Source organism: Poromitra crassiceps, assembly GCF_964638095.1.
Source record: "Poromitra crassiceps genome assembly, chromosome: 30".
Classification (NCBI taxonomy): domain Eukaryota; kingdom Metazoa; phylum Chordata; class Actinopteri; order Beryciformes; family Melamphaidae; genus Poromitra; species Poromitra crassiceps.
In genome coordinates this window covers 7,657,117-7,672,499 of record NC_139652.1, presented here as the reverse complement: position 1 = coordinate 7,672,499, position 15,383 = coordinate 7,657,117, and the positions used below count along the sequence as shown (strand labels likewise).

Here is a 15,383-nt window from a genome sequence, read left to right as displayed (position 1 = left end):
CTGCATGAAAATGCAACCATGCGAAACCATTTGTGGTGAATAAATTAAATGTATGTTTTAGATGCTTAAATTTTAACTATTGTCTCTTTTTTTGTCTCCTGTTTTGTTTTGTTTTTGTCTTCCAGGTCCAGTATCTGTCTGCTCGGCCTGAGGCTTAAATAGTGTTGAGTCTGTTCCTGTAGCCTGTGGCTTCATGGAGGGGTTTCCTGTCCACTGACCCAGCAGGCTGCCTCACTGGACCAGCAGCCATGTCTGCCTGCAGCACCTTCACCGAGCACGTGTGGAAACCAGGCGAGTGCAAGAACTGCTTCAAACCCAAGAGCCTCCACTGCCTGGCCCAGAGCAGTGGAGGTAAGGCTCCTTCTGAGCAGAGACCTCCGCCGCCTCAGCAGCAGATCCAGCCCTCTGCCGGGGCCAGAGCCAACAGCTCCCACAGGGCTGGCAGTGTGTCAACCCGCTCTGGTGGACACTTCCGCCCACCAGTGGCCAAGAAGCCAACCATCGCTGTCAAGCCTACTATGATGCTGCCCTGCTCCTCGACAGGCCTGGATTCAGAGGGTAACCTACAACGGCCACCAGGTGCAGGAGAACAGGGCAAAACATCGGCCTTCACTGTCTGGAATCGCAATGGGTTGAACCGTAAGAGGCCTGGCGGGCCCAGCAACAACAATGAAGGGGAGGATGGTAGCGAGGAGATAGAGGGTTATGGACAGCTTAGCCCACGGGCCCCCAGTGGAAATAACAACCGTGGACTGACTGATGTCTTGAAGGAGATAGCTGGTCTGTGCCCTGGACCTAGCCCCAGCCCCCTGTCCGGCTCCAAGGAGCTTTTTTTGGGGCGCATCAGTACCTCATACCGGCGGTCCTTGGAAAGAGGCCTTCCAGCCTCAAGCTGTTTGGCCATGGGCAGCAGCAGTAGTGGTGGTGGTGGAGGGGCGGCCCAAAAACGGGTGTCCCTTAGCGATAGCAAAGAGATCATCAGCACCGAGGGCGGACGCTTCTGCTACCCAGAGTTTTCCAGTGAAGGTGAAGGTGAAGAGGATGAGGATGATGAGGATGAGGATGAGAGTGAAGGAGATGATGATGAACATGAAAGCTGGGATGAAAGTGATGAGGAGTTACTTGCCATGGAGATCCGCATGCGTGGCCAGCCACGATTTGCTCATTTCCGCGCTGCCACAATGTCTCCAGTGCCATTTGCAGCAGGGAAAAAGTGGAATACTGTGCCACTACGCAACCGCTCATTGCAGCGGATTTGTGCCGTGGACTATGACGATAGCTATGATGAGATCTTGAATGGATACCCTTCCATGGACTCCAATGGAGCTCTCCTCCCCTATGGGCCTTGTGACATTCAGGGCAGCGGGTTCCTCTCAAATTCAGAGGCCACCACTTCTCCGGAATCATCCTCATCACTGCCGGAAGACTCCCGTACGACCTCCAGCAGTGGGAGCAGTGCCCCCTGTGCTCTAAGAAATGGCCTGCATTCTCCCACATCTTCCAGGGCACCCCTCCCCTGCACCTCTCCAAAGAAGGAGCTTATCCACCGAGCATTGAGTCCACCCAAGGTGACTGAAACGCACAAGGCTGTCCTGGCCATTAGATTAGAGGATCAGGATGGTAGAGAGGGCGCACCAATGCCCCAGGCCCTTCCTGGTCAACCAGTCACTATCAGCTTTAGTCCCACGGAGGAGCAAGCTAAGCCTTACCGTGTGGTCAACCTGGAGAAATCTCTGATCTGTAAGCCGTACACCGTAGTGGACGTGTCGGCATCCATGGCCAACAAAGAGGAACAGATTCCAGACTGTACTTCAAAACCCAAAAATCCATCCATGCCCTCTAGCCCTGCCTCATTCCCAAGCACTCCTTTAGGCCAGCTCATGTCTCCAGCCTCCCCTATTTCCCCATCTGCCCACGTCTCGCCAACGTCACCCATGTCCGTGGCTTTGCCGGGCAACCCCCGCAAGAAACCGGGCAGCATACGCTATCAAGAGGTTTGGACATCGAGCACCAGTCCACGCCAGAAGATCCCCAAAGTGGATCTAGGGGTCGGGAGCGCACCTGGCCCTGCCGTGCCTCCTCGACACTGCAGTCACAAGTCCGCTCCCACTTCTCCCATTGCTGGACTCTCTTCCTCCCGGACTGTACCTGTGAAATCCCCCAACCTATCAGAGATCAAGTTCAACAGTTTCAATAATGCAGGCATGCCTCCTTTCCCCATCATTATCCGCGATGAGCCGGCCTACGCCCGCAGCTCCAAGAATGCTGTCAAGGTACCTATTGTGATCAACCCAAGCGCTTACGACAATCTGGCTGTGTACAAGAGCTTCCTTGGACTCAGCGGGGAGCTACCACAGCCAAAGGGGGCGGGCAATAGAGTGGCCAGCCACACCTATGAAGAGATCGGATCCTCTGAGAGTGTCCAGTCCTCCTCGACAGAGAAAACCATCTCTGGTAAAGGAACGTCAGAGAGAGCCTCTTTCGAAGAGCCAAAAGCTCTACCGGAAACGGCCTCAAAAGCACCAAATCTACAATCTAGAACCACTACAGACTCGAGCACTGTGACAAGCACTGTAACGAGCACCGCCGTTGGTGCCATCTCTCCCACTACACCAAGAAACATCTCTCCCACTACACCAAGAAGTTCTCCCGCAATTCTTGCCATTACTTCAAACCTGCCTAAAAGTAGCCCCACTGCCAATGCTATGATGCACTCCCGCAAGACAAGCGGGGACACGACGTGCAGTAAAGATGTTAACACAGACTTTGCTTTGTCCTTTGGGACAGGGGTGAGTCATCGGGAGGAGGCCAGCACTGTGCTTTCTCAAATTGTGGCCTCCATCCAACCTCCTCAGTCTCCTCCAGACTCGCCCTCAATGCAGGCCAAAGCCAGTTTCAGTTCCGAGGAGCTCTATGCCCTCCCGCCCGACGCCACCAAGGAGACCCTCACCCGACCCAAGTCTCTCTTCTCCACAACCGACGGCTGTCTGTCCAAACCCAAGAAGGACACGCCCTCAAAGCTGTTGTCCAAATCCCAGAGCGCCTCTGCTGCCGTCCCACTCTCCAGCCCCAAATCGGAGCCCAGTGCCCCCTTCCCTCCTCCGAGGTCCACCTCGTCCCCTTACCACGCCTCCAACATCCTCCAGAGACATTTTGGAAACTGGACCAAGAGCTCTGCCTCCAGCTCTCCCGTACGACCCAGTGAAGGTGAAACTAGTCCAGGCGGAGGAGAGGGGAGACGTCTGGCAACGGAAAGCACCAAGCCCAAACGCTGGATCTCCTTCAAGAGCTTCTTCCGCCGGCGGAAGGACGACGACGAGCAGAGTCCGAAGGCGGACAAGGACAAAGGCAAGCTGGTCGGGCTCGATGGCACCGTCATCCATATGCTGCCTCCACCACCGATTCAGCGGCATCACTGGTTCACTGAGGCCAAACCTGAGGATCCCAACCAGAAGCCAACCATCATCTTCACCTACAAACCAGATGGCGGCAGCACCCCTGGTGATGGGGAGGGAGAACTACGAGTAGAGGAGTGCAGAGAAACTGCGCTGCTGACAACTGAGGAGAGCAAGGAACCCAGAGCACTGAGCCCAGGGCCAACACCATCCTCACACCCCGCAGGAAGCAACAGGTAATTTACCAACATAGTTACATTTACTCTTATGATGCCACCAAGTTAAAACATGTTAACAAAACAAAGGTATCCTGATTAAAATGGTACAGTAGTTGTAGTAGAATCCTTACTTTTAAGTCTAACTCAAAGTCAAAGTCATAACAGTCTAGTCATAATAAGAACTTTGGTTTGTTATTTAGCAGAGACAAGAGATCTACACTTCAGTAATGCCCATTACTGAATCAATTCATCTCAGATAATCATAAACCAAAACCTGGCAGGATGATGGTGGAGAGACGTCTTTGTGTCAATTAGTGGGTATCTCTGTTTACCCAATTCCGCTTGATGGTCAAAATAATTTAATCTGATCATCTACTATCTATGCAAATGTGACTGGAACAGATGTGAGAACTATGGGATTGTGTCCGTTATGAGATGGAAGAAGAAGCAGTATTATGAGTAGGAAGAGTACCCCCCCATAAGAGAACATATGCCATCAAACAGCCATTAGTTTCCAACCTGAGTGAACACTCTGAAAGGGTTAATGGTACTGTGAGCTGCTATAAGCTGAATATTGCTTTCACACAAATGGTGGTTATTAAACAGGCCTTTCTGTTCAAGGTCTCTCATAGAATTCATAATATCCTATCAAAGCAATTCACACATGCTCTACCTGCAGCGCCTCTCGCCACCTCATCTGATGAAGCATTTAGCTTGCAGTGGCCATGTGCTCATCACATCACCCACACTCCATTCCCTTCAGTGCCCTCTTGGGGCTCCGCTCAATCCAGGCAGCTCGACCTTTGCCAGCTGCTCCACGGGTGTTTCTCTACAGATCCCTCATCACAAAGTCTAGAGGTGTTTGATCTTAATTTGGCACGTCTGCTCTGCTCGCCCACTTGCTAAGTAAGACTTCCCTAATGCCATCCATTACCCCAAACAGCAGGCTCTGTGATCATTACCCAAACAGCAGCTCTGTGATCCATTACCCAAACAGCAGCTCTGTGATCATTACCCCAAACAGCAGGCTCTGTGATCCATTACCCAAACAGCAGGCTCTGTGATTCATTACCCAAACAGCAGCTCTGTGATCCATTACCCAAACAGCAGCTCTGTGATCCATTACCCAAACAGCAGGCTCTGTGATTCATTACCCAAACAGCAGCTCTGTGATCCATTACCCAAACAGCAGGCTATCTGTGATTCATTACCCAAACAGCAGCTATGTGATGCATTACCCAAACAGCAGCTCTGTGATCCATTACCCAAACAGCAGGCTATCTGTGATTCATTACCCAAACAGCAGCTCTGTGATCATTACCCCAAACAGCAGCTCTGTGATCATTACCCCAAACAGCAGCTATGTGATTCATTACCCAAACAGCAGCTCTGTGATCCATTACCCAAACAGCAGCTATGTGATCATTACCCCAAACAGCAGCTATGTGATTCATTACCCAAACAGCAGCTCTGTGATCATTACCCCAAACAGCAGCTATGTGATTCATTACCCAAACAGCAGCTCTGTGATCCATTACCCAAACAGCAGGCTATCTGTGATTCATTACCCAAACAGCAGCTCTGTGATCCATTACCCAAACAGCAGGCTATCTGTGATCCATTACCCAAACAGCAGCTCTGTGATCCATTACCCAAACAGCAGCTCTGTGATCCATTACCCAAACAGCAGCTATGTGATCCATTACCCAAACAGCAGCTCTGTGATCCATTACCCCAAACAGCAGCTCTGTGATCCATTACCCAAACAGCAGGCTCTGTGATCATTACCCAAACAGCAGCTCTGTGATCCATTACCCCAAACAGCAGCTCTGTGATCCATTACCCAAACAGCAGGCTATCTGTGATCCATTACCCAAACAGCAGCTCTGTGATCCATTACCCAAACAGCAGGCTATCTGTGATCCATTACCCAAACAGCAGCTCTGTGATCCATTACCCCAAACAGCAGCTCTGTGATCCATTACCCAAACAGCAGGCTATCTGTGATCCATTACCCAAACAGCAGCTCTGTGATCCATTACCCAAACAGCAGGCTATCTGTGATCCATTACCCAAACAGCAGGCTATCTGTGATCCATTACCCAAACAGCAGGCTATCTGTGATCCATTACCCAAACAGCAGGCTATCTGTGATTCATTACCCAAACAGCAGCTCTGTGATGCATTACCCAAACAGCAGCTCTGTGATCCATTACCCAAACAGCAGCTCTGTGATTCATTACCCAAACAGCAGCTCTGTGATCCATTACCCAAACAGCAGCTCTGTGATCCATTACCCAAACAGCAGGCTATCTGTGATCCATTACCCAAACAGCAGGCTATCTGTGATCCATTACCCAAACAGCAGCTCTGTGATCATTACCCAAACAGCAGGCTATCTGTGATCCATTACCCAAACAGCAGGCTATCTGTGATCCATTACCCAAACAGCAGGCTATCTGTGATCCATTACCCAAACAGCAGGCTATCTGTGATCCATTACCCAAACAGCAGCTCTGTGATCCATTACCCAAACAGCAGCTCTGTGATCCATTACCCAAACAGCAGCTCTGTGGTCATTACCCAAACAGCAGCTCTGTGATCCATTACCCAAACAGCAGCTCTGTGATCCATTACCCAAACAGCAGCTCTGTGATCCATTACCCAAACAGCAGCTCTGTGATCCATTACCCCAAACAGCAGCTCTGTGATCCATTACCCAAACAGCAGGCTCTAATCACAGCTTTGGATCACACATTCATTCAGCTGCTCAGTTGATCATCAAAGTGCATGCTCTAGTCTAGTGCTCTGTCGCTGACACACACACACACACACACACACACACACACACACACACACACACACACACAGACACACACACACAAAACATGCCAGTCTAGTTGGTTTATTCTTGGCTAATGAGATCATTATTTCTCTGTGACCTGCTGTTGACCACTGTGTTTAAATTCTAGACAGGAGTGAGAGCTTTTGTGCCTGGGGAAGATAACACACATGGGGCCTCTACTACTTTCGTGCGGGCGCTAAGCAACAGCACAAGTGAATTGGCCATTTCTTTGGTCGCAAATCAAATATGTCGCACCTGCACCCAGATTGACATTTTCGTGGCGGTTTGTTATTCAATAATGAGTTCATCAACATTGACGCTCTGTGCTATTTTGGTGGTTTTGTTAATGCGCATATATGAACACAGGGACATGTGAAATCACGTAAGAATGCTTTGTGAATATTGTATATTTCCCCCCACGTTGAGCCAAATTGACTTATTCAAATGCAAGTGGTAATCCATTAAACACTCACATAGGGCTGGGCGATATGGTTGAACTTGAAATCAATATCAATGATATACTCTGCATTTTTCTCTATATCAGTATATTTAAGCAATATATCACGAGTGCAAGTGTGTTGTGGTGAATATATCCCGCTGATAAGCTGTTATCCCACTCGGCCGCTGCTCGAGTGCTATATTGCTTTTATAAAACGGTTTCCAAGTATAATAATATAATAATAATAATACTATAAGTCCGACTGGCATGGTATTCTGAGAGTCAGTTGAAACACTACTGTAAGGCGGGACCTCTAGCAAGAAGATAGACGTGCGGGTGATTTGATTGGATCGTTCTGGAGACTGAAGTCGACATTGGCCAATCCTGGCGCTTGCTGAGAGCGACACCAGAGCCGTATGCCGACACCAAGTAACGTTACGTCTTATTTAGAAATGCGGGGTTAAGAGTGAGGGCGCGCGAGAGAGGGGTTAAGACATTAGCCCGCGTCTATTCTTGTACAAAACATCATTTTCTGCGAAGTATTAGTAAAGTTATAAGCGAAGATCGATTCACAAGGATCTGAAAGTTGTCTCCGCCATTTTGTTTTTGAGGTAACCAAAGCCTAAGAGAGTTGCGCCATCATGCGTCTGGCTGCAAGCGAGTAGCTTTTTGTTTTGACACTACTGTAAGGCGGGACCTCTAGCAAGAAGATAGACGTGCGGGTGATTTGATTGGATCGTTCTGGAGACTGAAGTTGACATTGGCCAATCCTGGCGCTTGCTGAGAAGCTGAGAGCTTTCTGGAAAGCCCAACACGGAGCTCGAGGCAGCGCTGCCTTTTAGTAAGAGAGTTGCCATGGCAACCAATAACCCATGGCCATGGGTTATTGAACTCGGTTACTGGAATTATACAATGGCTGTGAACCAATCAGATTGCTTGATTTGAGAGAGCCGTTTTATAAATCAGTATATATCACGATATAGATCATGTAAGCAAAATCACATTGAGTAATCAAATTAATACTCATCTCATTGAACCGAATGGTAATGTTAGGTGGGATTTCAAACAAAATAGAAATATTATAATATATTATATTATAAAGAATATTTCTTCCATACCTCATTTTACGAGTTTTTAAGTCAAATTTAATCGGCAGAAATATGTGTCACGATATTAAAATGTATTTTATATCATCACGATATGATTCCACTGAAAGATGATAAACGATAATATTGAATTATCGCCCAGCCCTACATGTATACACTCACATTTAACAATTTAAACACAGCAGTAAGACATGTCTGTTAGATAGGATGTAAGCCGCAGGGAGGCGGAGCTACACACCTGTTAGATGGGATGTAAGACGCAGGGAGGCGGAGCTACACACCTGTTAGATGGGATGTAAGATGCAGGGAGGCGGAGCTACACACCTGTTAGATAGGATGTAAGATGCAGGCAGGCGGAGCTACACACCTGTTAGATAGGATGTAAGATGCAGGGAGGCGGAGCTACACACCTGTTAGATAGGATGTAAGATGCAGGGAGGCGGAGCTACACACCTGTTAGATAGGATGTAAGATGCAGGGAGGCAGAGCTACACACCTGTTAGATGGGATGTAAGACGCAGGGAGGCGGAGCTACATGCCTGTTAGATAGGATGTAAGCCGCAGGGAGGCGGAGCTACATGCCTGTTAGATAGGATGTAATATGCAGGGAGGCGGAGCTACACACCTGTTAGATAGGATGTAAGATGCAGGGAGGCGGAGCTACACACCTGTTAGATAGGATGTAAGATGCAGGGAGGCGGAGCTACACACCTGTTAGATAGGATGTAAGCCGCAGGGAGGCGGAGCTACATGCCTGTTAGATAGGATGTAAGACGCAGGGAGGCGGAGCTACACACCTGTTAGATAGGATGTAATATGCAGGGAGGTGGAGCTACACACCTGTTAGATGGGATGTAATATGCAGGGAGGCGGAGCTACACACCTGTTAGATAGGATGTAATATGCAGGGAGGCGGAGCTACACACCTGTTAGATAGGATGTAAGATGCAGGGAGGCGGAGCTACACGCCTGTTAGATAGGATGTAAGATGCAGGGAGGCGGAGCTACACACCTGTTAGATAGGATGTAAGATGCAGGGAGGCGGAGCTACACGCCTGTTAGATAGGATGTAAGATGCAGGGAGGCGGAGCTACACGCCTGTTAGTTAGGATGTAAGATGCAGGGAGGCGGAGCTACACACCTGTTAGATAGGATGTAAGATGCAGGGAGGCGGAGCTACACACCTGTTAGATAGGATGTAAGATGCAGGGAGGCGGAGCTACACACCTGTTAGATGGGATGTAAGATGCAGGGAGGCGGAGCTACATGCCTGTTAGATATGATGTAAGGCGTAGGGAGGCGGAGCTACATGTGCCCATTGGGGAGGTTGGAGCGGCCCGGGGTGCACGGGAGATGAGGGGACGTTTGGCCATGCAGCTGGTCCCCTAGTGAGTAGATTGACTGTAGATGACTGACTAACAGACATTAAACATAGTTGAAATTGTTAAGTTTTTTATTGCACAGCTTTGAAAATAACGGACGAGCAGGTCTGTTCCCTCCTGTGGAAGCTCCTTGCTGTTCAAATGTCTGCCATTGGGGGAATTGCTCTATCGCTGGTGCACTGGTATTTAAAGGAATGGAAATCATCATCTCTAATTGGCCATAATGAAACCACGCCCACCCCACACCATGTGCCTTGTTGTTGTTGTTGTTGTTGTTGTTGTTGTTGTTGTTGTTGTTGTTGTTGTCGTTTAGTTGGTTGATGCAGCCTCCTTTAGAACTGTGCCAGCCTGCGACATCACATCTTCATACTTTACACGCATTAGAGTGACAGCACCAGATTTAGCGCCAGGGTCTGCCTGCGCCTGTGTCATTATCGACCGAAATAGATCCCATGGCGTCTGTTCTAAATTTAATTTGTGGTGAATGTGACTTCTTTTTGTCTTAGAAGTCTGGAAATAATCTAATTTCTCCCTGCTGCTATCTTACACAGTCAAATGAATGCTGCAGTGATCAGTCAAGAACAAGACACGTCATTCATCATGCAGCATACCAATAACATTGTTAGTGATTGCAACCTCAAACATTTATGATCGATTATTAGTGGGGTAAGAAATGTTACCTGTGCAGTGGCATAGTGATGTGTATTCATCCTAGACAAACCCCACCCCCCAAACTCTTACCTGTAGGTCATTCATTAATGAATCAGCTGACTCACCTTTATTGACCTGGAACAATCAGCAGCTGAAGGAGTAATTTCCTGTGGAGAAAGGTTGCATAAAACAGACATGCTCCACATTGATTACAAGTTAGATCCTTCAACTGTCTACATACAACATCCACTCAAAATGTCAACAATTGATCCGTTTGTTAGATTTTTAGAAATATGGCAACTTGAAATTGTGCCTCCCGTCCTGTGTGTGTGTCTTTGCTGTCATCTCTGTCATTTCCCTGCTCGGATGCCATCAGTTTAGGTTCTGCTCTGCTGCATTAGCCAGGTGTTCCTTGTTTATCTTCTCACCTGGTTTCCTCTACTTCTCCCTCGTCATCTTCTACATTTATCCATCTTCTCTCTCCATCTCTGCCAACTTGGCATCTCTCATATTATATATAGGAAAATATCCTCTTCGATTTGTGGTTTGTTTTTATACCACCACTTCCTCTGCCCCCGCCCCCCCCCCCCCCCCCCCCTCACTACCACCACGCCGATCTTCACATCTCTCTCCTTTGAGCCCAGAGCTCTGATCGCTTCCATCCTGTCAAGAGCTCGTCCCCATTCTGTCTGTTTTCTAGCTTCCCTGGTTTCCTCTCCTCCTCCTCCTCCAGCTTCAGCGCTAGCCGCCTTGTGTCTCTTCCAAAAGTTCCTGTCTCTTCTCTCACTTTATAACAAGTGGTTATGTGCCAATAATCCTGTTATAATTAGTGTCCGTGTGTGTGCGTACGTGCGTGTGAGCAGAATTTTCGGCCGGCCACGGATGTGCTGTTTTACGTGCGATCGGGCTGAAACCTTCAGAGAAGCGCACCCGTGCGGGTGACCTGACGGAGCCCGGATTTTTTAATTAGGTGCTTGTCCTAATTAGCTAATGATGTGATGACATCAGTGATGATGTCATCAGTGATGTCATCCTTCCTGGCTGAGGCTATAGAGCTCAACAGTCACGTGACTTTTCATGTACGTCATTTGCCCCCGAAGTAAGTTCCGCATTCATTTTCTTCATAGACATTTCGATAAATCCTTATATAACGAGTTTTAAGGCTGGAACCAAGCCAACGCGTGACCTACTGAATCGAGTGACCATAAAACATTCGGTTTAAGCAAGAACAAAAAATAACAACGGGGGGAAATTCAAAAGAAATCCCTGTTGTTATTTTTTGTATGTGACGCGCACTCGGCGAGCTGTAGGGCAGGCGAGGCTACGTGCATGAGATTGCTATTGATATTAGTATGAGGTGTCAGGCCAGTACCAGTCTAAAATAGTGTATATTTCTTGGAGAAGTTACCCAACCCTCTGATACCAAAAAACACGTGAATTTAATCAAAGCAACACTATTTGATCGTTTCACACATAGGATGCTGGATGATTAGCCTGGTAAACCAGCCCGTCATGTGAACTCACATTTCATTTGGTTCTGCGTGATGGTCTGGCCCCAAGGCCTGGGAGGGTGTTGAGCAGAAGCTGCAAAGTGGATGAGCCAATCAGCGACTGCGCTCAGTGCCCTGTGACTAACAGCGCAAGTTGGCCAATCAGGAACGCCACTAGCGCTTCACTAACAAAACAGTAATGGCCGCCTCCTTGCCTGTCCACCTCGAGGAGTAATGTCAGCGTTTGTCTAGTTTAAACAGCCATAAAGTGCAGTTATTGCAGAAATAGAGTTTCTTGGCGGAAAATATGTTTTTGCCGTTCTCCCGAGTTGATTTGGGTTTCACTGGATCCAACGCTGATTGGCTGAAGGAGTTGTTTGTCAAGGCAAGGGCCAGACCATCTCGCAGGACCAAATGAAATGTGAGTTCACGTGATGGGCTGGTTTACCAGGCTACTGGATGATCTCTCTAATGAAGAAAAACATGATTGTGCTTAAGTCATCTTTTGCCCAGCCACCCAAAACTATGTTTACAATAGACCTTATTCGATTGACGTCACTCACGTACGGACACGCCCACCGCCGCCATGTTGTTGACATAGCGCAGCCGCTTTAAGTGACAGCCTATGTAAGAGCAGAGTTTATAGGAAGCTAGCCGCCGTTAGCGTTACCTGTATCGTTCCAATTGTGTTCGGATGGTAACCTGCGTTACACACGGCTGTAGTAATGACAGCAATAAAGTCCCCGTGGTTTGTTTCTATCTCTACCGTCCTCAGACGTGAAGGGAGCGAGACGGAGGATACGTCAGCAGCACAGGAGATGTGTGGATAGTTAGGAGAGACAGGTGAAACTTTCTGACAGCTTCTCACAGCAAAGTCTGTTCACCTCGTTTTTTCTTTTGTTTATTATTACAGGCATTAACGGCAGCATACAAACAACAACTCTGGGGTTTTTATTGCTGTCATCACCATCGCTATTTTGTAATGGAACAGAAATGACAATAAGGCCGTTACTATAGTTGTCAGCTGCAGGACGGTATGTCAACAATATGGCGCTGTCCGGGGTTAGCGAATAAGGTCTATACTCAGTAAAAAGGATTTGAGGCATACTCTGCAGAGGCCAATATTAAATGTAGTTTTCAGAATTGGTATAAATTGGTATACAGACAAACTGCAGTGCCTTGTATCAAGCATGGTTCCTGTTCCACTATTCTTTCATCTCTCATGGGAACAAATTAGTCTCCAGTATTCCTCAAATTTGTTTTCTCCTCAAATTAAAATAGCACTTTGTAATGAAACGAGGAACATTTTCTGATATTTAACGGGTTTGTTTGTAATTGCAAAAAACATGGAATATCCCCAAATTGTGACAAATCATGAATCTGATAAAGCTGCCATTACAATTTCTGTTTCTTTTTAAGCTGCCATTACAAGTGATTGTACCAATGTAGGAAAGACACACACACACACACACACACACACACACACACACACACACACACACACACACACACACACACACACACACACACACACACACACACACACACAGTATAGTATAGTATAGTATATGGAGACTCCTAGACTCAAACAGAGCAGATTGTATGTGTCACTTCTGCCCTAACACTTCCAAGTGTCTCACCTTTGCCCTATTCAGCTTTCCTTTCACCTTTTTTTATCATTCTTTTATGACTCTCCACTTACAGATTAAGCTGTGAACTCAATCAGTAACTCATTCATATAGTTGATGTATTGGAGGAGCGACACTCTCTGAAGAACAAAATATGGATATCTTCATTCTTCAGTCACCAAGCAGAATCTTTAAAGTGGTGGCAAAGTGGTGTCAGTCAGGCCATTTACACCTGGCACTAACATGCGTTTTCTGTGATCAGATTGCAATCGGATCGTGCTTGACCACTTGAGAGTACAGGTGTAAACGCCCCCGAGACACATTGAAGAGTGAAGACGGATTGCGATCTGATCGGCCAAACCACCTCCGGAGGTGGTCAGGGAGGGACGCATTGTGACCACATTGAACACAAGTGTCCTCTCAACCCACATTATAGCGACTGTATACGGATTTGAAAGGACATCCATTTTGGGTGATCAGATTGCAATCTGATCACCCAAAACGCATGCCTACGCCAGGTGTAAATGAAATCAGGCTAATGTGGTCAAGCAAGCACTATCCGATTGCAATCTGAGCACAGAAAACCCATGTTAGTGCCAGGTGGAAATGGCCTCACTGTTGGTGGTGCTGTGTCTCTCTCAAGCTTCCTTTGGTGGTGCTGTGTCTACTGAAGGCATGTGCTCGTGGAATGTGAAAAATGCCCTGGCAGAGCTCTAGTGCTTCAGTGGCAGATGTTAAAGGGATAGTTAGGGGTTTTAAGCAGCTTTTCTGATTATTCACTGTAAATCATTTCCGTTTTTGAGATGATTTTAGATAGTGGAGGAAAAGTGTACCATCATTACTAGTTGTTATCCAGCTTGTTATCTAGTAGCCAATCGATGGAGCTCAGGACATTCTTGAAAAAAAATCTTGGTACTTGAGATGTGATTCCTCAGAAAAGGCGGGGGGGGGGGGTCCCATTAAATGTTCTTTGACAGTAAACTGATTCTCTTTGGGTTGTGGACTGTTGGTCAAGACAAAAGAAGACATTTGATGGCTTTGATCACTTGGGGGAGGGGGGAATTCACCATTTTGTGTCATTTTATAGACTAAACTATCGATTAGTCGACAGATTAATCGATCATGAAAATAATCGTTGTACCAGTCTTGTTAACTAATGGCTAACACATGCTAATAATGTCTCCAGTATCTCAAAAGCCAAAATGCATTTTATCATGCAAATGTATTTTGGAGGAAGTGAAAAGGACAGCTATTGACATGGGCTTGTAAAAAAAAACAGAACTATCCTCTGAACAGTTGAGCAGTTATTTAGTGATCAGATCACACAGGCCGTCCAGTCTCCAGCTCACAGATGGTTTGTTTTGATTGGCAGAACAGGGGTTAACCCTGCTTTGCTTTGACTGGGAGCAGTGTTATTGGCTAACAGTGGGTGTGCTCCTCAGCGCTGGCAAGCACACATCACCTTAGACAGGTGAGAACATTCAGAGAGGAACAAACGGAGGAACAGACGCTTGCAAGAAAAGACCGTATTCATTCTCCACAACAACTGCTCTCCCAAGCATGTGAGCTCACCTGTGTGCTCACCTGTGCCTTGTGTCCAAGCTCTTCAGACATGGGAAGCTGTGTGAGCCGCTACAGCAGGTAAGCTTGAACTTCAGGCCTCTCCTTTCGTCCACCCCTGGTTAACAATACCTGCGACCATCTAGGCCTGTTGACTTAGTAGGGAGGAGGGTTTGCCTGGATTAGATGATTGGAGTTTTAGGATTCCTTGCTCATTTCAGCAGTAGAGTTGCCTCCGCAGGAGAGTAGAGGAACGGTGAAATACACTGGAGCAACTTCACGCCGTCTGAACAAGTCAGGTCCTGACACTGAAACGTGCTGTAGCAGCCATAAAGGTATTTATTGTTTCAAGGGCCCCTTAAGGTGTGTATCCACACACACACACCGCTTTCTTTCCTCGCCTGCTTTCTTCATGTTGGATCATCTAGTGCTGGAGATTGACCTCTTCTTGATTTGCTGCTCTTGTTAGTTGAGTTCTGTGCCTGGTTTTTCACTTGCTAGTTGTTCATCTAAAAAATAGTATCAGATACTTTAGGGGAAATACTGTAAAAAAGTGTTCTCATTCAGCCTAACCGCAGCGTGTGCTGCTGGTTTAGCCCATCTGACAGCCAGTGAATTTGTTGGACTTGCGTCAATTTTCAGTAGCATTGATCTTAAGTTGTATCCTTG

General features: G+C 47.3%; 1 protein-coding gene across 1 annotated transcript in view; it reads left to right on the top strand.

Annotated features, from left to right (window-relative positions):
• Window positions 1-15,383, top strand: part of peak1 (pseudopodium-enriched atypical kinase 1) — a 93,093-nt gene that overhangs the window by 48,119 nt on the left and 29,591 nt on the right. Inside the window, exon 2 of the mRNA XM_083663062.1 lies at window positions 126-3,631. Within this exon, the coding sequence (XP_083519188.1) occupies window positions 249-3,631 (3,383 nt within the window). The 5' untranslated portion in view covers window positions 126-248. The remainder of the gene's footprint in view (window positions 1-125; window positions 3,632-15,383) is intronic.